This window comes from Bombina bombina, chromosome 2 (assembly GCF_027579735.1).
Source record: "Bombina bombina isolate aBomBom1 chromosome 2, aBomBom1.pri, whole genome shotgun sequence".
Classification (NCBI taxonomy): Eukaryota; Metazoa; Chordata; class Amphibia; order Anura; family Bombinatoridae; genus Bombina; species Bombina bombina.
In genome coordinates, this window is record NC_069500.1 from 1,203,562,782 (window position 1) to 1,203,586,718 (window position 23,937).

The 23,937-nt window shown below is 43.2% G+C and overlaps 1 protein-coding gene across 1 annotated transcript in view; it reads left to right on the top strand.

The window, feature by feature from the left end:
• Positions 1–10,978, top strand: part of CNOT7 (CCR4-NOT transcription complex subunit 7) — a 132,903-nt gene extending 121,925 nt beyond the window's left edge. The window contains exons 6-7 of the mRNA XM_053703922.1: positions 8,287–8,397; positions 8,988–10,978. Of these exons, the coding sequence (XP_053559897.1) occupies positions 8,287–8,397; positions 8,988–9,116 (240 nt within the window). The 3' untranslated portion in view covers positions 9,117–10,978. The remainder of the gene's footprint in view (positions 1–8,286; positions 8,398–8,987) is intronic.
• Positions 10,979–23,937: the final 12,959 nt, after the last annotated feature.

Here is a 23,937-nt window from a genome sequence, read left to right on the forward strand (position 1 = left end):
CTTCTAAGTTCTTGTCAAGTACTTCATTCTGTTCTTCGTCCTTCCATAGCGCAGTGCATGGAAGTAATAGGATTGATGGTTGCAGCAATGGACATAGTTCCTTTTGCACAAATCCATCTAAGACCATTACAACTGTGCATGCTCAGACAGTGGAATGGGGATTATACAGACTTGTCTCCGACGATTCAAGTAGATCAAAGGACCAGAGATTCACTCCGTTGGTGGCTGATCCTGGACAACCTGTCACAGGGAATGAGCTTCCGCAGACCAGAGTGGGTCATTGTCACGACCGACGCCAGTCTGGTGGGCTGGGGCGCGGTCTGGGAACCCCTGAAAGCTCAGGGTCTATGGTCTTGGGAAGAATCTCTTCTCCCGATAAACATTCTGGAACTGAGAGCGATATTCAATGCTCTCAAAGCTTGGCCTCATCTAGCAAAGGCCAAATTCATAAGGTTTCAATCAGACAACATGACGACAGTTGCATATATCAACCATCAGGGGGGAACAAGGAGTTCCCTGGTGATGGAGGAAGTGACCAAGATAATTCAATGGGCGGAGGATCACTCCTGCCACTTGTCTGCGATCCACATCCCAGGAGTGGAAAATTGGGAAGCGGATTTTCTGAGTCGTCAGACATTCCATCCGGGGGAGTGGGAACTCCATCCGGAAATCTTTGCCCAAATAACTCGATTATGGGGCATTCCAGACATGGATCTGATGGCCTCTCGTCAGAACTTCAAGGTTCCTTGTTACGGGTCCAGATCCAGGGATCCCAAGGCAACTCTAGTAGATGCACTAGTAGCACCTTGGACCTTCAACCTAGCTTATGTATTCCCACCGTTTCCTCTCATTCCCAGGCTGGTAGCCAGGATCAATCAGGAGAGGGCTTGCGGTGGCCACGCAGGACTTGGTATGCAGACCTGGTGAATATGTCATCGGCTCCACCATGGAAGCTACCTTTGAGACAGGACCTTCTTGTTCAAGGTCCATTCGAACATCCGAATCTGGTTTCCCTCCAACTGACTGCTTGGAGATTGAACGCTTGATTTTATCAAAGCGTGGGTTTTCAGATTCTGTAATAGATACTCTGATTCAGGCTAGAAAGCCTGTAACTAGAAAAATTTACCATAAGATATGGAAAAAATATATCTGTTGGTGTGAATCTAAAGGATTCCCCTGGAACAAGATCAAAATTCCTAAGATTCTATCCTTTCTACAAGAAGGTTTGGAGAAAGGATTATCTGCAAGTTCTCTGAAGGGACAGATCTCTGCGTTATCTGTTTTACTTCACAAAAGGCTGGCAGCTGTGCCAGACGTTCAAGCGTTTGTTCAGGCTCTGGTTAGAATCAAGCCTGTTTACAGACCTTTGACTCCTCCCTGGAGTCTTAATCTAGTTCTTTCAGTTCTTCAAGGGGTTCCGTTTGAACCCTTACATTCCGTAGATATTAAGTTATTATCTTGGAAAGTTTTGTTTTTGGTTGCAATTTCTTCTGCTAGAAGAGTTTCTGAGTTATCTGCTCTGCAGTGTTCTCCGCCCTATCTGGTGTTCCATGCAGATAAGGTGGTTTTGCGTATTAAGCCTGGTTTTCTTCCGAAAGTTGTTTCCAACAAGAATATTAACCAGGAGATAGTTGTACCTTCTTTGTGTCCGAATCCAGTTTCAAAGAAGGAACGTTTGTTACACAATTTGGACGTAGTCCGTGCTCTAAAATTCTATTTAGAGGCCACTAAAGATTTCAGACAAACATCTTCTCTGTTTGTTGTTTATTCTGGTAAAAGGAGAGATCAAAAGGCAACTTCTACCTCTCTTTCTTTTTGGCTTAAAAGCATTATCCGATTGGCTTATGAGACTGCCGGACGGCAGCCTCCTGAAAGAATCACAGCTCATTCCACTAGGGCTGTGGCTTCCACTTGGGCCTTTAAGAACGAGGCTTCTGTTGACCAGATATGTAAGGCAGCGACTTGGTCTTCACTGCACACTTTTGCCAAATTTTACAAATTTGATACTTTTGCTTCTTCAGAGGCTATTTTTGGGAGAAAGGTTTTGCAAGCCGTGGTGCCTTCCATTTAGGTGACCTGATTTGCTCCCTCCCTTCATCCGTGTCCTAAAGCTTTGGTATTGGTTCCCACAAGTAAGGATGACGCCGTGGACCGGACACACCTATGTTGGAGAAAACAGAATTTATGCTTACCTGATAAATTACTTTCTCCAACGGTGTGTCTGGTCCACGGCCCGCCCTGGTTTTTTTAATCAGGTCTGATGAATTATTTTCTCTAACTACAGTCACCACGGTATCATATGGTTTCTCCTATGCATATTTCCTCCTGTACGTCGGTCGAATGACTGGGGTAGGCGGAGCCTAGGAGGGATCATGTGACCAGCTTTGCTGGGCTCTTTGCCATTTCCTGTTGGGGAAGAGAATATCCCACAAGTAAGGATGACGCCGTGGACCGGACACACCGTTGGAGAAAGTAATTTATCAGGTAAGCATAAATTCTGTTTTTCATGCAGGACAATGCTCCATCACACGCGTCCAAGTACTCCACAGCGTGGCTGGCAAGAAAGGGTATAAAAGAAGAAAATCTAATGACATGGCCTCCTTGTTCACCTGATCTGAACCCCATTGAGAACCTGTGGTCCATCATCAAATGTGAGATTTACAAGGAGGGAAAACAGTACACCTCTCTGAACAGTGTCTGGGAGGCTGTGGTTGCTGCTGCACGCAATGTTGATGGTGAACAGATCAAAACACTGACAGAATCCATGGATGGCAGGCTTTTGAGTGTCCTTGCAAAGAAAGGTGGCTATATTGGTCACTGATTTGTTTTTGTTTTGTTTTTGAATGTCAGAAATGTATATTTGTGAATGTTGAGATGTTATATTGGTTTCACTGGTAAAAATAAATAATTGAAATGGGTATATATTTGTTTTTTGTTAAGTTGCCTAATAATTATGCACAGTAATAGTCACCTGCACACACAGATATCCCCCTAAAATAGCTATAACTAAAAACAAACTAAAAACGACTTCCAAAACTATGCGGCTTTGATAATAATGAGTTTTTTGGGTTCATTGAGAACATAGTTGTTGTTCAATAATAAAATTAATCCTCAAAAATACAACTTGCCTAATAATTCTGCACTCCCTGTATTGCCTCTCAAGAATAAATAAATAAAGCAGGCATTGTCCAGGTGGATGTTAGTCCCCCCTGCAACAGGCAGAATTGAAACTGTTCCTCAATGGGTCTGCGGTTTCCAGCACCCTAAGATAAGGAGCAACCTTACAATTCACTTTAAAGCTGTTGGTCAGTAGATTGTTCATTGGTACTGAAAAGTGTTTTGGAGAAGTCCATTTAGTCTTTTCCTCACTGTACCTGCAGAATAAAACAAGTACATAAAGTGATGGTAAATCCGAGCGTTTAACAAACGCTCAGATTTACCATCACTAATATCTCAACGTGATTTGCCTGAATTGCCTCTGGTCCTTGAAGCTTTGCTAATCTATCCTTTTAAAGATGATATGTTAAAATCTTTATTTTATTTATTATTATTATTTTTTTAAAACTATTGTATCATCTGCATTAACAGAAAATGTTGCATCATGCTTTGCAGGTTTGGCGTTTGCTTAAAGTGAAGGTAAACTTTGGTGAATGAAAGCCCGTTTTTTAATAATACTATTAAAAACAGGGGCACTTTCATTCATCAAAGTTTACAAAGCAGCCGTTTTGATTAAAAACTTACCTTTTTTTCTTTTCACAGCCAGAGCAGCTTCCCCCTCCTGGAAATCCTTGCTTCACACGTCAGCAATGACTAATCCGGCTTCCTCCAATCACGGCTTTCCCCCCAGGGTAGTCATTGCCTGAGGCCATGCTGTGATTGGAGGAAGCCGGATTAGTCATTGCTGACGTGTGAAGAGAGGATTTCCAGGAGGGGGAAGTTGCTCTGCCTATGAAAAGAAAAAAAGGTAAGTTTTTAATCAAAACGGCTGCTTTGTAAACTTTGATGAATGAAAGTGCCCCTGTTTTTCATAGTATTTTTAAAAAACGGGCTTTCATTCATCAAAGTTTACCTTCACTTTAAGATGGTTTTTAATTATTGGTTTAGCAATTAGTTCAGATTCTTGCTTCTGTTCTTTAATAGTGTTTTACTCTGACATTGTTACATCCCTCCTGGATTTAGAAAATTTTTTAATTTAGGTTCTTAGCTGTTAGAATTTGGATTCTTTTGACTAATGAATATTATAAGGTGTCTTCTGAAGTTATTTATTTTGAAGATTATATTGATAGTTGCTCATAGCACATTCAGTCAAGTACCAGTATGCAGTGTGTTCATCTCATAAGGAAAAAGTGTTGAAAACTTCTAATTTTATTGTGAATCTAGTCTGTTCTAAGAACATTCTAAGATTGTTATGCCTTTTTGCCATTTTTTGGCAATGCCAAGATAATTCTAATCCATTTCACAAACATTAAGTGTTGTAGTTTGTATCTCTTTTTATTAGTAATTGCTCTGCTAATGACAGCTTTTTCACAGAGAAAAATTCATTTTTGCTATTTTTTCAATTTATTTATTATTATTCTTTATTTATAAAGCGCCAACAGATTCCGCAGTGCTGCCCATGGGTACAAGGATAACAGTACAATGGAGAAACAATACGATAAAAGACAAAGTTTTACAGACAAATACAGATCTAGATGGGTAGGAGGATGGGAAACAGGAGGTGGGGACTACAAAGGTGAGAATGATATTAGTGAGGAGATAGAGGGCAACTGTTAGTTAAGTGAAATTAGTTTGTTATTAAGTCGGGTGATAAGCTTCCCTGAACAGAAAGGTCTTTAGGGAACGTTTAAAGTAGGAGAGGTTAGGGGCAAGTCTGACAGTTCAAGGAAGTGCGTTTCAGAGGGTTGGTGCAGCACGAGAGAAGTCCTGTAGTCTAGCATGAGAGGAGGTGATGGTAGAGGACGCAAGAAGCAGGTCATTTTTGGATCTTAGGGGGCGGGCTTGAGTATATTTGTTGATGAGTGAGGACAGGTAGGGTGGGGCAGCATTGGTGAGGGCTTTGTAGGTCAGGGTGAGAATTTTGAATTTAACTCTGCTGTGAATGGGGAGCCAGTGAAGGGACTCGCAGAGAGGTGCAGCAGAAACAGAGCATCGAGAGAGGTGGATTAGCCTGGCAGATGCATTTAGGATGGATTGGAGGGGAGAGAGGCGGGAGAGAGGGAGGCCAGTTAGTAAGTTGTTACAGTAGTCAAGTCTGGAAATTACCATGGAGTGGATTAGCTGTTTAATAGTTTCAGCACTCAGAAACGGACGCATTTTGGAGATATTGCGTAGGTGGTTGCGGCAGGCTGTAGAGAGCAGTTGGATGTGGGGAATAAAGGACAGATTTGAGTCAAGCGTGACTCCGAGGCAGCGGACTTGGGGTGATGGGGAGATAGTGGTGCCGCCAACCGTGATAGAAAAATTAGAAACTGGAGTAGTTAGAGGGGGGAATTAGAAGTAGTTCGGTCTTAGACATGTTTATTTTTAGGTGGTGAGAGGCCATCCAGGAGGAAATGCCAGATAAGCAGTCACTGATGTGAGAATTGACAGGAGAGAGTGCAGGGGTGGAAAGGTAGATCTGGGTATCATCAGCATAGAGGTGATAGCTGAAGCCATAGCTGTTAAGTTTTACCCAGTGAAGAAGTGTAAATAGAAAAGAGTAGAGGACCCAGGACAGAGCCTTGAGGTACTCCAACAGACAGAGGCAATAGAGAGAAGGAGTCACCAGCAAAAGAGACGGAGAAGGATCTGTTAGAGAGATAAGAGTGAATCCAGGAGAGGGCAGTGTCACAGAGACCAAGAGAGCTGAGTCCGTAGGAGAAGGGGATGGTCAACAGTGTCAAAGGCAGCAGAGAGGTCAACTAAGATGAGTATAGAATAGTAGCCTTTGTTTTTAGCAGAAAGGAGATCGTTAGTAACATTGGTGAGGGCAGTCTCAGTTGAGTGTTGGGGGCGGAAGCCAGATTGCAGGGGGTCGAGCAGTGAGTTGGAGGACAGGAAGTGGGTTAGGCGATTGAAAACTAGTTTTTCAAGGAATTTTGAAGCTAGCGGGAACAGTGATATGGGGCGTTAGTTTGCAGGGGAGTTAGTGTCAAGGGAGAGTTTTTTGAGGATGGGGGTGACCTTTGCATGTTTGAAGGAGGCAGGGAATGAGCCGGTAGAAAGGGATAGGTTGAATATGTGAGTAGGAGCCGAAGTGAGGGTGGGAGAAAGAGGTGGAATTAGATGTGAAGGAATAGGGTCAAGTGGGCAGGTAGTGAGGTGTGAGGAAGACAAAAGGGAAGCCACTTCACTCTCAGTGGTTGGGAGGAGGGAGCAGAGAATGGCAGAGGGGGTGACTGGGAGCGGAGTTGGGAGATTGCAGGTTTGTGTTGGGATGTTTCTTCGGATGGCAAGTGTTTTATTGAAAAAATAGTCAGCAAGGTCTTGAGCACTGAATGCAGATGAGGGTGGTGGTGCAGGTGGGTAGAGGAGAGAGTTGAAAATGGAGAAGAGTCTTTTAGGGTTTGAGGAGTGAGTGGATATAAGAGAAGAGAAGTAGGTTTGCTTAGCTAAGCAAAGGGCAGAGGTGTAAGAGTACAGAATGAACTTATAGTGCATGAAATTAGGTTCAGAGCGGGATTTCCTCCAGGCACGTTCAGCAGTGCGGGAGCATTTTTGTAGGTGGCGTGTTTGTTGGGCGTTCAGGTGTATTTGTAGAGAGAAAGTAAGGAAGCCAGGCAGCAAAGTTGTCAAGGAATTGGGAGGTTGGTCCAGGGGGCCGATAGATAACTGCCACTCTGAGAGAGAGGGGGGAGAACAGGCGAATGCAGTGGACTTCAAAGGAAGAAAAGGAGAGAGATGGAAATGGGGATAGGTACTGATAGGAGCAAGATGGGGAGAGTAACACTGCCACCGTGTCTCTCACCAGGCCTAGGTGTGTGGCTAAAGTGGAGACCATTGTGTGTGAGAGCAGCAATGGAAGCAGTGTCAGAGGAAGATAGCCAGGTTTCAGTAATTGCTAAAAGGTTGAAAGCGTTGGAGACAGGTCGTGAATAGTTGTAAGTTTGTTACAGACGGAGCAAGCATTCCAGAGGGCACAAGAAAAGTGAGGGGATTGGCGCTGTGCGTTAATGGAGATGAGATTGTTGTTATTGCGTGACCTAGAATTTTTGCAGTGGGAGATGGAGCGAGAATGTAAAAGTGTGGTGATTGCTGCAGGGCCAGGGTTAGGAGAGACATCACCAGCAGGAAGCAGTAGTAGCAGTGAGAGAGACAGAAGGTGAGAGTGAGATTTGTAGGAGCGCGTATGACTAGACACAGGAGAGTTAGAGGGGGTAGTGTTTATAAGGAAACAAAGTTTCTTTCATGTAATTGGCAAGAGTCCATGAGCTAGTGACATATGGGATATACAATCCTACCAGGATGGGCAAAGTTTCCCAAACCTCAAAATGCCTATAAATACACCCCTCACCACAACCACAATTCAGTTTTACAAACTTTGCCTCCTATGGAGGTGTTGAAGTAAGTTTGTGCTAAGATTTCTACGTTGATATGCGCTTCTCAGCATTGTTGAAGCCTGATTCCTCTCAGAGTACATCGAATGTCAGAGGGACGTGAAGGGAGTATCACTTTTTTGAATACGATGATTTCATAGGTTCTCTGTTATCAGTCGTATAGTAAGTAGAGTTATTAAGTTTACCTGTTAGTTGGTCTGCAGTTTCTAACTCCAGTGAGTAACTCTGCTACTTGTAACACTTCGAATCAGAGAGCCACGGCTCAAAATGAGCCTTGTGCATGCTCTATATGTAGCAGTGAAAAGTACTCTACTGATTTGAAGCAGCTGTTATAGGCAGTCTAAGTTAGCCAGGCGTTACACACTTGCAAATTAGACGAAGGGGAGGGGGGTGTCAGGATGAATGAATTTTAGACAGTATCTGATAAAATGGTTACTGTTAGACAAAATGGAGACGGAGGAAATGGTTACCAGGGGAATCTAGCACAAATTAAAGGGGCGTTTAAAAGCAGGCAGAAGCATTATTCAATTCAATTTATTTGAAAGCACTCTGTCATACATGCTTATTTATTTATCTTTTGTAGTTTTAGAGCATTGAATGGTCTCCATGCTTATAAAGTAATCTGTGCACGTGGATTTATGATTGTTTAGCGCCTCGACATCTTCCTAAAACAGTGCTGTAATGTTTGTGGTATGCCGATGCAAGCATAGTGTCGTCTGTAACAATTTTCTCCTGTTCTATCTTTTAATAGGGTGGGTTGCAAGAAGTGGCAGAGCAACTGGAACTGGAGCGGATAGGACCTCAGCATCAGGCAGGCTCAGACTCATTAATGACGGGAATGGCTTTCTTCAAAATGAGAGAAGTATGCATTTCTTTATTCTCAAAGAAGATAATCCAAAACCATATTTGCATGCAATTAAGATTAATTTAAAATGATTTAAAGGGTCAGTCTGCACCAGAATTTTTATTGTTTAAAAAGTTAGATAATCCCTTTTACCCATTACCCAGTATTGCAAAACCAACACTGTTATATTAATACACTTTTATACCTCTATGATTACCTTGTATCTAAGCCTCTGCAGACTGCCCCCTTATTTTTTTTTTTTTTTGACTAGTTCATTTTAACCAATCAGTGCTAACTCCTAGGTAACTCCACGGGCGTGAGCACAATGTTTTCCATATGGCACACGTGAACTAACGCCCTCTAGTTGTGAAAATGTTTCAAAATGCATTCAGATAAGAGGTGGCCTTCAGGGGCTAAGAAATTTTCATATGAGCCTACCTAGGTTTAGCTTTCAACTAAGAATACCAAAAGAACAAAGCAAAATTGATGATAAAAGTAAATTTGAAAGTTGTTGTTTAAAATTACATACCTTTTATCTGAAAGTTTATTTTTGACTAGACTATCCCTTTAAGCCCACATGCATTACTTTTTCTTTCTTTTTTTTCCAGATGTTTTTTGAGGATCACATAGATGATGCTAAATACTGCGGCCATTTATATGGCCTTGGGTCTGGCTCATCTTATGTACAAAATGGGACAGGAAATGCATATGAAGAGGAAGCCAATAAACAGGCATGATCTTACATGGACAATAAGGCAGCACTTTTCATTACCAAGCTATTAAAGCTTGTACTTGTTTTATCTCTCATTGGATTGCTAGGACAGTGATTCCCCTATCTTGGCACTTTATTTTGTGCCTTTCTTTGTAAAATGTGGAACCACTTGGACTTGAGACAGATCTGTCTCGATTTTCCTATATGCCTTATTTAGCTACCATCAGACACTGCTGTTGTAATCACTACAAATCATATGGCCCCTAAGTGTTTTGGGAAAATGGATGGTTTGTCTTAATTTCCCTGCATAACTAAAGAGTTCTACTAATTTATGTCAGCAGTGAATATAAAAAAAAAACTGTTAAACTCTGTTCAGCAATTCACAAACAAGGACCATCAATTTTTTTGCACTTTAATGTGGATGCTGATTCTGCTTTTTTTGTTTTTTTTATTTTATTTTTTTACCCTTGCACAAGTAACATATATATTTTATATATATATATAATTTGGAGCAGCTGCAAATTATATGACAGATGATGCACTACATTTTAAAACCATGTTGTGTGTTTAACCAGATAAAATTCCATAGCTCAGTGCTTGTAGAGCTAATAAAAAATAAAGGCCCATCAGATTCTATAAACTTTTGTTGAAATGGGGTAATGTCCCAGTCTAGGTTTAAAATATTGTCTGGCTCACATTTGTAAAAATACCAACTCTATAATTTGACTTCATCTATTTAAAAAAAAATATTATTTCATTCCTAAATCCAAAACTTGACTTTTATCTCTTTCATGTTTACTAAAAAAAACAAAAAAAAAACTTTATTTTTTATGAACTCCTATTTATTATGTGCTTGATTTTGTGAACGTAATTTTCATTTATGAAGAAAAATGTCCCATGCAAAAAGTTAAAAAAAAAAAAAAAAAAAGAAAATTGAACCGTATGTTGAGGGAACGAGAAATCTTAACGCTATTGGAAGAGGCAGACCATATGCTTTTGTATTTGCTACAAAGACATCTATTTGTTGTAACAACAAAAAAATGTTGTAGCAGCTGTAGGGTAATATTAGTTTACTTTTTTGACTATTTTTGGAATATATTTTTATATATCGTATGTAAAGTAATTTAATAACCATCCTTTGACAAGATATTGAAGTGATGGAATAGGACTTTTGTTTGCTCATGGCTAATACTTCCCAGAAATGAATAGAGTGTATATAATATGCACACACTGCCAATATGTATAAAATACCAGCAAATCTGTCTTTCTGATATATTTACATTTATACTTCAAATTGTCCTGATTTTCTTTTCAAATAAGTTACAACATTGTAACAGAACAGTCCTTTTTAATGCAGAAGAATTTTTTTTGCAAACAAAGGATAATATTTGTTTTTAAAGCTTTTATAAATAAAGGCTTAAAATGATTGTGCTTATTTTATCTTTCACTCCACATTTAGAAATTATTAGACAGTGATGTTTCCTTACAGTTAAAATAACAAGATGATACTGATTTCTCAGCTCATATTTAATTTGCTTTGTTTCAGTTTTTTCTTTTTTTCTTTTGCTTAGGATTTTTCACAACCTTTGTTATCCAATACGTCAAAACGCCTTGTAGAGAACCAACTCCACAAGGCAGTCTGCAATAAGTTTTGTGTCTTAATCATATCATACGCCTTTTTATATTCTGCCTACTCTCAGAAATATATTATGTTCAAAGGAGAATGTAAACATTTCAGCATGGGACATATGGGCTGGTATTTCCATTTAATGTTTGTATTATACAGTGTTTGTTTTTCAATTTTACATCATTTTTTTAAAAAGAAGTGACTCCCAAGGAGAATTAAGAATGTACAGTATCTGAATTAAAGACTAAGTTGTATTATTATGTTTGCTAGTGATACAATTAAATAGTAAATGTGTGAATATATTCCACACTTTGGCTAAAGCAGCTATTACAGTCTCTCATGCATCACCTTCATCAATAATTATTTTGCATTGGATGGTGGTCTTATTCCTTGCTTCCTTAAAGGTACATCCATTATGGTTCATCTGAAAAAGTAAGTTTACTTTAGGCACCCCACATCCTACATTAGAATAATTATTGAAGGCTTCATAAACAACAGGCTGCTTAAGGCAAACCGTTTGACCCTATATTTTAAATACGGTTTCCTTACTACTTTGGGAATGGCTTTTAAAGCTAGGTCATTCTGTTGAGTTTGATCTAATTAAGAATTTAGAACTAGGTTTGGGTTTTCTTATTTTCTTCATAAATGGAAAGAGTCCACAGCTGCATTCATTACTTTTGGGAATTCAGAACCTGGCCACCAGGAGGAGGCAGAGACACCCCAGCCAAAGGCTTAAATACTCCTCCCACTTCCCTCATCCCCCAGTTATTCTTTGCCTTACGTCCCAGGAGGTTGGCAGAGAAGTGTCAGATTTTCAATCGTCTCTTATGGAGGGTAGTACTCTTCGACATGGGACTGGAGTTTTAAGTAATCCTATCAGCCCCTCAGTGAGGGCATGGATGAAAGTTAGAGTCCGGAGATGCAGAGAGAGTCTCACAGCTCTAACAGCTCCACAAGAAATCACTGTTGACGAGTTTCGCTGCCTGCTTTCTTCTCTCTGGCGGAGACGATGCTACTCTTAGTCACACTTGAAGGGTCGTGTTCCCGTTCCATGGTTTAGATTCCGGTAAGATCGTTCGTTTCATTTTACTTTCTTCAGTAATGTACTGTATTGTTTCCTGAGGGGCTACCACCTCGCTGGTCTCAATTATGTTTCAGGGTCTCAGTGAGACTCCTTTAGTATCTTGGAATCAAGGGTAATATCTCCTGAGGGGGGTTATTGAACAGGGGGGGTTTAATCATGTTTATGTGACTCAATCTGCTTATGTGTAGTGTTTTTAGGCTCATGGCTTGTGGAACATAACGTTTTTATTTTTCAAGCGATGCAGCCTTTGGGTTGGGCACGCTTTTTGGATTATACAGTTCTCCTTGTGACCGGGTGTGGTCACATGTTTTGCTTTCATTTCCGTGTTCCTGACTGGCAACGGAGAAATTCTGGTCTGAAGGGGTCTGGTACATAGGAGGTGGTGAGTGCCCCAGCCACAGGGGGTTTCAGGTGCCGTTTAGATTTTTTATCTGGTCCATTCTTGTATCAATATCCTAGTTATGGAGGAATCTATTTTTGCGGAGACGGACATCTCTGTTTTATTTTCTACTCCTTGCGCAAAATGCATTTTGCCCTGGATGATACTTGCCTACCAGTGATGTTCCTAATTCCGTGCTCAATTCCTCTGGATCGGGGAATCAAGGGGCAGCTGAGCCATCCGCCTCTGGGGGTTCTGTCCCCCAAATGGCGAGTTCTCTTAAACATTCTCTTACTACGCATGCAGGTGACCCAGACCTTGCTTATCCTTCTTCGGAAGGTGGCTTGTTTCGGCACGATGTTGCATGTCCATAATCTTGGCGCTGGTGAATCTACAGCTTCCAGAAGGTGGCTGGTGAATCTACAGCTTCCAGAAGGTGGCTTAAGATACTGTTCGTGTTCCGGTTTCCAGAGCTCATCAGGCATGGGGCCTGTTCAGCTCTCTGGGTCTACAGGGGGTCAACCTTCGGGGCCAGAGGTGTCTTTTGCTCCGGCGGGGGTATGCTGTGCTTTTCGATATAGACTGGGGCACCTTCGTGTCTTATTGAGGCACTGTTGGGCTGGCTGTTTTTTCTTAGGCAATACCCTAAGGGTGCCTTCTTTTATTTTATCCGGTTAGGATGATATTTTATTTTGTTAAAGCTCATGTTAGTTATATTTTCCTTGGAACAAATTTTCTGGAATCGATATATTTTAAACGCTATGTTACTTCTGGGGAAGTTGGTCTAGGACGTGTTTATTCCTATGTTGACTGTTGCTCTTCCCCGTTCAGGGAGATTTATATGCGGCCTTGGCAGTGATGGACCTGGTTTCAGGCTGGTCCTGATTGGGTTCTTTTAACTTCTGTCATAAGGCCTAGTTCAGTCACGTGGCGCCTGTTAGGCTGGGTTGGTCTGGTTTTGGCGCAAAGTGCTCTGCATGGTTCACTAGTTATTCTTACAGGTTTCACCATCTGGGGTTAACGGGACAGCTAGTTCAGCGCTCTAATGCTCTGTGGCGACTCTGTACTGTAGCAAACAGAGGGTCGCAGTTTCGATCCCCGGCAAGGTTTACTCGGCCTTTTCTCCTTTCGAGGTTGATAAAATTAGCAGCGCCTTGAGTCCCTTAAAGGGGCTTTGCAGCGCATTCTGGTACACTCGTTTTAAGGTTCCGCTGCAACTTTCTGGGTTGTAGACGACATCATGTCAGGACTGGAGTGTTTCTCTCCTGTGTGGGTTAGAGGATGTAGGACTTGGTTCCTTTTGCCGCCGGTTTCCGCGCGGTTTGCCTTTGGGGTTAATGGGTGACCTTTCTTGGACTGTTCCTGTTGATCTCTTCCTTTGAGTTCAGTCTTTAGGACTTTGTACGTTTTTCTGGCGGCTTGTCCTGAGGTAGTCGTTCCATTCCTGGGACGATGGGCTGTGTTGTCTCCTTTTCCAAGCTTTGCTTAGGGGTTTTCTACAAAGGGATGCCCTGCATCATGTTCCTTGGATGTACTCTCTTGGGGTTCCAGAGGAGATTATGCAGACTAGCCTTGTTCTCTCTCTCTCTTTGTACTCAATGTTTGGTACGCCTTTTGGGGCTCTGGGGTCTTGTGCGACTCTGTCGTACTTTAGCTCTCTCTGGGAGTGTGGGACTCTTGCAAGGACTCTTCTCTTCCCTTGCGTTGAGATTATGAGTGAGTCTTGTTCCCGTTTTCAGGGATGGGCCGGTTGCTCCTTGTTCAGGCTTCTAGTTTTTGAGTATTATTCCCCGATGGGTCTATTTTTTATATCAGACAGGGTGTTGAGTTTCCATGATTTTGTTTGTTTAAACAAATTGGCCTGGTTGCTTCCGGTTGCGGAGGCTTCCTCTATGTCTTTGTGGACCACGTTGCGGATCGTCGCCTGTCGGTTAGGACCCAGGTTTGATCGGGTCCCCTAGTTCCAGGGTTGTGGGGTATCCGCTTCAGCGTGGGAGGCTATTTTTTCCAAGGGACCCTTGAAGCTCATCTTCGTTGGAGATGTGATCTCTGGGTTTGGCCCGTGGCTTTGTGCCTTGCTTTACATCTGCCCTCTTTCTTTGGGGGGGATTTATCTCCTCCTTTTCGGGGGTGTGGTCCCTGTCTGGCGACTCAGGGTTGTTCTTTTCCACCTGGAGATTTCTGGCTCCACATCGAGCCTGTGTTGGTCCTGTTGCTGGATTTCTCTGAGTCTACAGCCTTATTGGCACCTGAACTCTGTTGGGATGGCCGAGGCCATTCTTCCGCCAGTTTTAGCTGGTGTTGGGGTTTTGATGTTCCCCTGTTTTCAGACCTGCCGACGCTTGGGCTGGGCCAGCTGGGAGTGGGTTCTGGGACCTGTTGGTCATCTTCGGGTTGGGGGTGCAGAGGGCCTCATTGAGGTTCTGTGCTCTTCCCTTTTTTTCGAGACCTATGTGCAGGTCTGGTGGCTGGGTTGACTTGAGTGGACTCTTTGGGAGATTTTACAATATGTTACCTTTTTGACCCAGGGGTGCTTCATCTGGGTCTGCTACCCGTTTTTGTCTCTGAATACTTCTGTATTAGGAGTTCTGTCAATTTGATGACTTGGTCTTCAGTTGTTTTCTGGGTGCATTTGCACGATGTGGCGAGAAGATTGTTCTCTTCCGAGGACTGGTCCTAAACCTTGTGGTTTCTGTTTGGAGCGTTGCCCCTGGTTGGTCAGGACCTAGGACCAATTTGAGTTTTTGTGAGCCGGGCTTGTTCTCGGGGATTATTCCTTTTATGAAATTGTGGTAACCCTTCGGTTTCCTTTGGTTCTTCTTGCCCTATCCCTGTTGGGAGTGTCGGCTGGTGTTCCCTTCTTTAGTAGGGGATGTGTGGTCAGGGACCGACTGCTGAGCGTTGGTGTCTCCTGTAGACTTGTTGGCTCAGTTAAGTTTAATTTGCAGTCTCTAGCTAGGTTTCTAAGAGTCTATTCATTTCTGCTTGTGGTTTTCAAAAAAAGAGGGAATGTTTCGTCCAATTCTTGACCTAAAGTGTCTTTTTTTCAACAAGCAAATTCTTATTCAGAGATCTTGTTCTGACAGAGGTCAGAAAATCAAAAATTCTTTCCTTTTGTCTCTTTGCAGTCTACTATTTAGCCATCAGTGGCTCTATGTATGGAGGTGATTGGTCTGATGGACGCTTCCATGGTCTTCTTTTCCTTTACTAGTTTCCATTTGTGAGCTCTGCAGTTATGCATGCTCAGTCAATGATACTGGGACTATTCAAATCTTTTTCAGAAGCTAGATCTAAATCAATCAACAAGAGACTCTCTTCTGTGGTGAATTCCTCAGGGGCATCTGTTCCAAGACACGTGCTTCCAGAGACCTTTGTGGGTGATTGTGACCACGGATGCCAGCCTGTTGGGCTGGGGAGCAGTCTGGGACTCGTTAGGGGCGCAAGGACTAAGGACTCAAGAGGAGTTGGCTCTCCCCATTAAGATCAGTTGAGAGTGATTTACAATGCTCTGATCGCTTGGCCTCAATTGTCCTTAGCCTGGTTTATCAGGTTCCAGTCGGACAGCATCTCCTCAGTGGCTTACATCAACCACCAGGGAGGAACTTGGAGTTCCTTAGCCATGAAGAAGGTGGTTTGGATTGTTCGGTGGGCGGAAGCTCACATTTGCTCTCTATCTGCCATCCATATTCCAGGAGTGGACATCTGGGAAGCTGATTTCCTCAGCAGACAGATTTTTCATCCCGGGGAGTGGGCTCTCCATCCGGAGGTGTTCTCCAGGTTAACCCTCTAATGGGGAATGCCGTAGTTGGATCTGATGGCGTTCTGGCAGACTGAAAAGCTTCCAAGGTATGGTTCAAGGTCAGGAGATCCACCCTGATGGATACTCTGTTGGTTTCTTGAGATTTCAGTCTGACATACAGTTTTCCTCCATTTGCTCTCCTTCCACGAGTCATTGCTCGTATCAAACAGGAGAGAGCATCAGTTATTCTAATAGTTCCTGCATGGCCTCACAGGACCTAGTATGCAGGACTGTCAGGGTGCCAGGAATCAGACTGAGACGAGACGTGCAAAAATAATCACACCTTTATTAATAGCAAAAAATAATAAAAAGTCCACAAGTCAAATAAGAAGCCAGGAATCAAAACCAGAGCTGGTAGTCGGACGAGCCGAGTCAGAAGCCAAAGCGAGTAGTCAGACGAGCCGGAATCAGGAACAAGGAGAACAGCAGAGTCAGGAACAAGCCAGGGATCAGGAACCAGGAGGGACGTCAGACAGCCAGGTAATACATAGGAGCTCTCACAAACAGGTCTGAGACAATGCAAGGGCAACGCATACTGAACAGAGGCCCTTTAACTAATAAGTGATGACATCACAATTCTGAGACTGCATCCTGTCTCACACGGATGATGCACACCAGTCTGGCCATTAAAGGAAGTGCAGGAAATCAGCAGCATCACACAGTATGCACCAGAGTCAGCAAGAGAGGTGAGTAAAATGGCTGCCAGCAGCACATGGCAAACAAAGCAGGAAAAAACCCTGACAGTACCCTCCCCTCAACGACTCCTCCCCTGCGGGAGGACAAAATGCTTATTGGGGAAACGGGCATGGAAGGCACGGAGGAGAGCGGGAGCATGATCAGAGGAGGGAACCCATGAACGCTCCTCCGGACTGTAGCCCCTCCAGTGAACCAAATACTGTATGCGGCCCCTGGACATACGAAAGTCAATAATGCTGCTGACCTCATACTCCTCATGGTTGTCAACAAAGATAGGACGGGGACGAGGTAACACAGTGGTAAACCAATTACAAACCAATGGTTTCAAGAGGGAGACATGAAAAACATTGGAGATGTGCATTGCAGGAAGAAGGTCAAGAGCGTAGGCCACAGGATTGACCCGTCGGAGTATTCGAAAAGGACCAACAAAACGTGGGAGCCAGTTTATTGGAAGGCACATGAAGGTTCAAGTTGCGGGAGGATAGCCAAACTCTCTCACCAACCTGGTAGGAAGGCACGGGCAGACACCTACAATCAGCCTGAAACTTTTGGCGCTGCATAGAACAATGAAGGCAATCCTGAAACTGCACCCATGTGGAACGGAGTTGCCGGAGATGCTCCTCCAAAACCGGAATACCCTCAGACATGAATGAATCGGGCAACAAGGATGGTTGAAACCCATAATTCGCCATGAACGGGGATAACTTGGAGGAAGCATTAATAGCACTATTACGAGCAAACTCTGCCCAAGGTAACAGTTCAGACCAATTATTGTGGTGATCTGAGACATAGCAACGGAGGAACTGTTCCAGAGCTTGATTAGACCGTTTCACAGCCCCATTGGATTGAGGGTGATATGCCAAGGAGAAGGAAAGCTGGATCCCCATTTGAGCACAAAAGGAACGCCAAAATCTGGAGACAAACTGGCTACCCCGGTCCGACACTATCTCCTTGGGTAACCCATGTAAACGGAAGACCTCCCGGGCAAAAATTGAAGCAAGCTCCTGAGCGGTAGGCAACTTTTTCAAGGGAATGCGTGACATTTTAGAAAAACAGTCAACCACCATAAGGATAACAGTATTGCCATTGGAAACAGGGAGCTCGACAATGAAGCCCATGGAAAATTGTCCAAGGACATTCACCATTAGCAGCAATAGGTTGAAAAAGACCCACAGGAAGACGTCTAGGAGTCTTATTCTGTGCACAAACTGAGCAGGAGGCAACATACGCATCAACATCAGAACTAAGACCTGGCCACCAGAATTGTCGAGTGACAGACCAAATCATTTGGTTCTTGCCTGGGTGACCTGCGGCTTTAGGATAGTGGGAAGTGTGCAAAAGTTTAGTTAGAAGATTCTCAGGAACAAAACACTTACCACTAGGTTTCTCAGGAGGTGCTTTGGTTTGTGCAGCCAGGATCTCCTCCCCCAAGGGAGAAGTCAAATTAGTACATATGGTAGCCAAAATATGGTCAGGAGGTATAACTGGAGTAGGTACAGACTCCTCCATGGACAGAAGCGAAAATTGTCAAGAGAGGGCATCAGCCCTAACATTCTTACTACCAGGCAGGTAGGAGACCACATAATTAAACAGAGACAAAAATAGCGCCCATCTGGCCTGTCGGGGCGACAAACGTTTTGCTTCAGATGGATAAGTTAAATTATTCTGGTCAGTAAAAATGAGCACTGGCACGCTAGTACCCTTGAAAGAGGGCCTCTCACTTAGTCTGATGTCAATTAAGATAAAAAAAGACACCAATGCCTTCTTCTAAATCTCTGGTAGTAACTTTGTCTTTAATTGCATCAGAGAGCCCATGAAAGAAGGCGGCAACAAGGGCTTCATTGTTCCAACCTACTTTTGCGGCAAGTGTACGGAACTCAATGGTATACTGAGCAACAGATCTTGTACCTTGCTGAATGGACATGAGTCGTTTAGCAGCAGAGGAGGAGTGAGCCGGAACATCAAATACCCTTCGAAAGGAGGCTACAAATTCAGGGTAATTTGAAATCCCAGTTTTATTAGTCTCCCAAAAGGGATTAGCCCTGGCAAGAGATGTGTCAGAGAGTAACGAGATGAGAAATCCCACCTTAGCTCTGTCAGAGGGAAATGCCTGAGGTAACATCTCAAAGTAAATGCCCACCTGGTTTAAAAACCCTCTGCACTGATTATGATCGCCTCCACATTGCTGAGGTAGAGGTGCAGAACCGGACATGCTCCTGGTAGGATTAGGTGCATCAGCGGAAACAGGGGCAGCCATAACTTGCGGGACACTTTGGTTCAAATGTGCAGTGCGAGTCAGCAGGGTTTGCAGGGCCTAGTGCAAATTGATCCAAGCTGTGATCCTGTTCATCCATCCTGGAAATTATGGCAGGTAAAGGTGGATTATTAGCACCATCAGGATTCATGGTCCTTGCGTAATGTCAGGGTGCCAGGAATCAGACTGAGACGAGAAGTGCAAAAATAATGACACCTTTTATTAATAACAAAAAATAATAAAAAGTCCACAAGTCAAATAAGAAGCCAGGAATCAAAACCACAGCTGGTAGTCAGACGAGCCGGAATCAGGAACAAGGAGAACAGCAGAGTCAGGAACAAGCCAGGGATCAGGAACCAGGAGGGACGTCAGACAGCCAGGTAATACACAGGAGCTCTCACAAACAGGTCTGAGACACAATGCAAGTGCAAAGCATACTGAACAGAGGCCCTTTAAATAATAAGTGATGACATCACAATTCTGAGACTGCATCCTGTCTCACACGGATGATGCACACCAGTCTGGCCATAAAAGGAAGTGCAGGAAATGAGCAGCATCACACAGTATGCACCAGAGTCAGCAAGAGAGGTGAGTAAAATGGCTGCCAGCAGCACATGGCAATCAAAGCAGGAAAAAACCCTGACAAGAACTAGTGAAGATGTCATCTCTTTCACCTTGGAGGTTTCCTCTGAGGAAGGACCTCTTAATTCAGGATCCATCTCTTCATCCAAATCTCATTCTCTGAAACTCACTGTTTAGAGATTGAACGCTTAGTTCTATCTAAGCGTGGTTTTTATAAGTCGGTCATTGAAGACCTTCATTCAGGCTCGGAAGCCTGTTACTAGAAAGATTTGCCATAAGGTATGGCGTAAATGTCTTTATTGGTGTGAATCCAGTTCTACTTGTGGAGTAAGGTCAGGATTCCTAGGATTTTCTCCTTTATTCAGGAAGGTCTGGAGAAAAGTCAGTCAGTACTCTGTAAAGTCAGATTTCTGCATTGTCTATTTTGTTACCTAAGCATCTGGCGGATATGCCAGATGTTCTTCTTTTTGTCTGGCTCTGGTCAGAATCAGGCCTGTGTTTAAGTCTGTTGCTCCTCCTTGGAGCCTTAACTTCGTTCTTAAAGTTTTGCAGCAGACTCCGTTTGAGCCATTGCATTCCATATATTTTAAGTTATTATCTTGGAAGGTTTTGTTTCTCCAACATAGGTGTGTCCGGTCCACGGCGTCATCCTTACTTGTGGGATATTCTCTTCCCCAACAGGAAATGGCAAAGAGCCCAGCAAAGCTGGTCACATGATCCCTCCTAGGCTCCGCCTTCCCCAGTCATTCTCTTTGCCGTTGTACAGGCAACATCTCCACGGAGATGGCTTAGAGTTTTTTGGTGTTTAAATGTAGTTTTTATTCTTCAATCAAGAGTTTGTTATTTTAAAATAGTGCTGGTATGTACTATTTACTCTGAAACAGGAAAGAGATGAAGATTTCTGTTTGTAAGAGGAAAATGATTTTAGCAACCGTTACTAAAATCGATGGCTGTTTCCACACAGGACTGTTGAGAGGAATTAACTTCAGTTGGGGGAAACAGTGAGCAGACTTTTGCTGCTTGAGGTATGACACATTTCTAACAAGGCTCGGTAATGCTGGAAGCTGTCATTTTCCCTATGGGAACCGGTAAGCCATTTTCTTAGTTTAAGTAAAAGAATAAAGGGCTTCATTAGGGCTTAAAAAACTGGTAGACATTTTTCTGGGCTAAAACGATTACTTTACTAAGTATATTTGGCAGATTATTACTTTTAATAGTTGTTAAATCTTGGGGATTGTTTTAATAAAAATGGCAGGCACTGTATTGGACACCTTTTTCACTGGGGGCCTTTTCTAGTCATAGACAGAGCCTCATTTTCGCGCCTCTAATGCGCAGTTGTTTTTGGAAAGCATGGCATGCAGATGCATGTGTGAGGAGCTAAGAACCACTGAAAAAGCTTATAGAAGGCATCATTTGGTATCGTATTCCCCTCTGGGCTTGGTTGGGTCTCAGCAAAGCAGATACCTGGGACTGTATAGGGGTTAAATGTAAAAACGGCTCCGGTTCCGTTATTTTAAGGGTTAAAGCTTTCAAATTTGGTGTGCAATACTTTTAAGGCTTTAAGTTACTGTGGTGAAATTTTGGTGAAATTTGAACAATTCCTTCATACTTTTTCACATATTCAGTAATAAAGTGTGTTCAGTTTGAAATTTAAAGGGACAGTAACGGTTTTATTGTAAAACGTTTTTTGTGCTTTGTTGACAAGTTTAAGCCTGTTTAACATGTCTGAACCATCAGATAACGATGTTCTATATGTATGAAAGCCAATGCGTCTCCCCATTTAAATATATGTGATATATTTGTGTCATAATGTCCAAACAAAGTAGGGATAATAATGCCATAGATATGATATTGCCCAAGATGATTCCTCTAATGAGGGGAGTAAGCATGGTACTGCATCATCCCCTTCTGTGTCTACACCAGTTTTGCCCACACAAGAGGCCCATTGTACATCTAGTGCGCCAATACTTATTACCATACAACAATTAATGGCTGTAATGGATAATTCTATTGCATGCATTTTTTTCCAAAATGCCTACTTATCAGAGAAAGCGTGATTGCTCTGTTTTAAACACTGAAGAGCAAGAGGACGCTGATGATATCTGTTCTGACATACCCTCACACCTATCTGAAGGGGCCAGGAGGGAGGTTTTGTCTGAGGGAGAAATTTCAGATTCAGGGAAAATTTCTCAACAAGCAGAACCTGATATTGTAACTTTTAAATTTAAATTTCAACATCTCCACGCACTACTTAAGGAGGTATTATCTACTCTGGATGATTGTGACAATTTGGTCATTCCAGAGAAATTAGGTAAGATGGACAAGTTCCTAGAGGTTCCGGTGCCCCCCGATGTTTTTCCTATACCCAAGCGGGTGGCGGACATAGTAAATAAGGAGTGGGAAAGGCCCGGCATACCTTTTGTCCTCCCCCTATATTTAAGAAATTAGTTCCTATAGTCGACCCCAGAAAGGACTTATAGCATACAGTCCCCAAGGTCGAGGGGGCGGTTTCTACTCTAAACAAACGCACTTCTATTCATATAGAAGATAGTTGTGCTTTCAAGATCCTATGGATTAAAGGTTAGAGGGTTTGCTTAAAAAGATGTTTGTTCAGCAAGGTTACCTTCTACAACCAATTTCATGCATTGTTCCTGTCACTACAGCTGCGTGTTTCTGGTTCGAAGAACTAGAAAAGTCGCTCAATAAAGAATCTTCGTACGAGGAGGTTTTGGACAGAGTTCAAGCTCTTAAATTGGCTAACTCTTTTTTATTTTAGATGCCGCTTTGCAATTAGCTAGATTAGCGGCGAATAATTCAGGGTTTGCTATCGTGGCGCGCAGAGCGCTTTTGCTTAACATCCCTTTCAAGGGTAAAACACTGTTTAGCCCTGACTTGAAAGAGATTATTTCAGACATCACTGGGGGAAAGGGCCACGCCCTTCCTCTGGATAGGTCTTTTAAGGCTAAAAAGAAGCCAAATTTTCGTCCCTTTCGCAGAAACGGACCAGCCTCAAATTCTACACCCTCTAAGCAAGAGGGTAATACTTCTCAAACCAAGCCAGCCTGGAGGCCGATGCAAGGCTGGAACAAGGGTAAGCAGGTCAAGTCACCTGCCACTGCTACCAAAACAGCATGAAGTGTTGGCCCCCGATCTGGGAAGGATCTGGTGGGGGGCAGACTTTCTCTCTTTGCTCAGGCTGGGGCAAGAGATGTTCAGGATCCTTGGGCGCTAGAAATAGTTTCTCAAGGTTATCTCCTGGAATTCAGGGAACTACCCCCAAGGGGAAGGTTCCACGGGTCTCAATTATCTTCGAACAGGCATTCTTACACTGTGTAGAAGACCTGTTAAGCATGGGAGTGATTCATCCTGTTCCATTAGGAGAACAAGGGATGGGTTTTTACTCCAACCTGTTCATAATTCCCAAAAAAGAGGGAACATTCAGACCTATTATAGATCTCAAGATTCTAAACAAGTTTCTAAGGGTTTCATCATTCAAAATGGAAACCATTCGAACGATCCTTCCTACCATCCAGGAAGGTCAATTCATGACCACGGTGGACTTAAAGGATGCGTACCTACGTATTCCTATCCACAAGGAACATTTTCGGTTCCTAAGGTTCGCCTTTCTGGACAAGCATTACCTGTGGCACTTCCATTCGGATTAGCACTGCTCCAAGGATTTTCACAAGGGTACTAGGGTCCCTTCTAGCGGTGCTAAGACCAAGGGGCATTGCAGTAGTACCTTACTTGGACGACATCCTGATTCAAGTGTCGTCTCTGTCAAAAGCAAGGGCTCATACGGACATTGTCCTAGCCTTTCTCAGATCTCACAGGTGGAAAGTGAACATAGAAAAAAAAAAAAGTTCTCTGTCCCCGTCAACAAGAGTTCCCTTCTTGGGAACAATAATAGTTTCCTTAGAAATTAAGGTTTTTCTGACAGAGGCCAGAAAATCAAAACTTCTAAGCTCTTGTCAGGTACTTCATTCTGTTCTTCTTCCTTCCATAGCGCAGTCCATGGAAGTAATAGGGTTGATGGTTGCGGCAATGGACATAGTTCCTTTTGCACGAATTCATCTAAGACCATTGCACCTGGGCATGCTCAGACAGTGGAATGGGGATTATACAGACTTGTCTCCGACGATACAAGTAGATCAAATAACCAGAGATTCACTCCGTTGGTGGCTGACCCTGGACAACCTGTCACAGGGAATGAGCTTCCGCAGACCAGAATAGGTCATTGTCACGACCGACGCCAGTCTGGTGGGCTGGGGCGCGGTCTGGGAACCCCTGAGAACTCAGGGTCTATGGTTTCGGGAAGACTCTCTTCTCCCGATAAACATAATGGAACTGAGAGCGATATTCAATGCTCTCAAGGCTTGGCCTCGACTAGCAAAGGCCAAATTCATAAGGTTTCAATCAGTCATC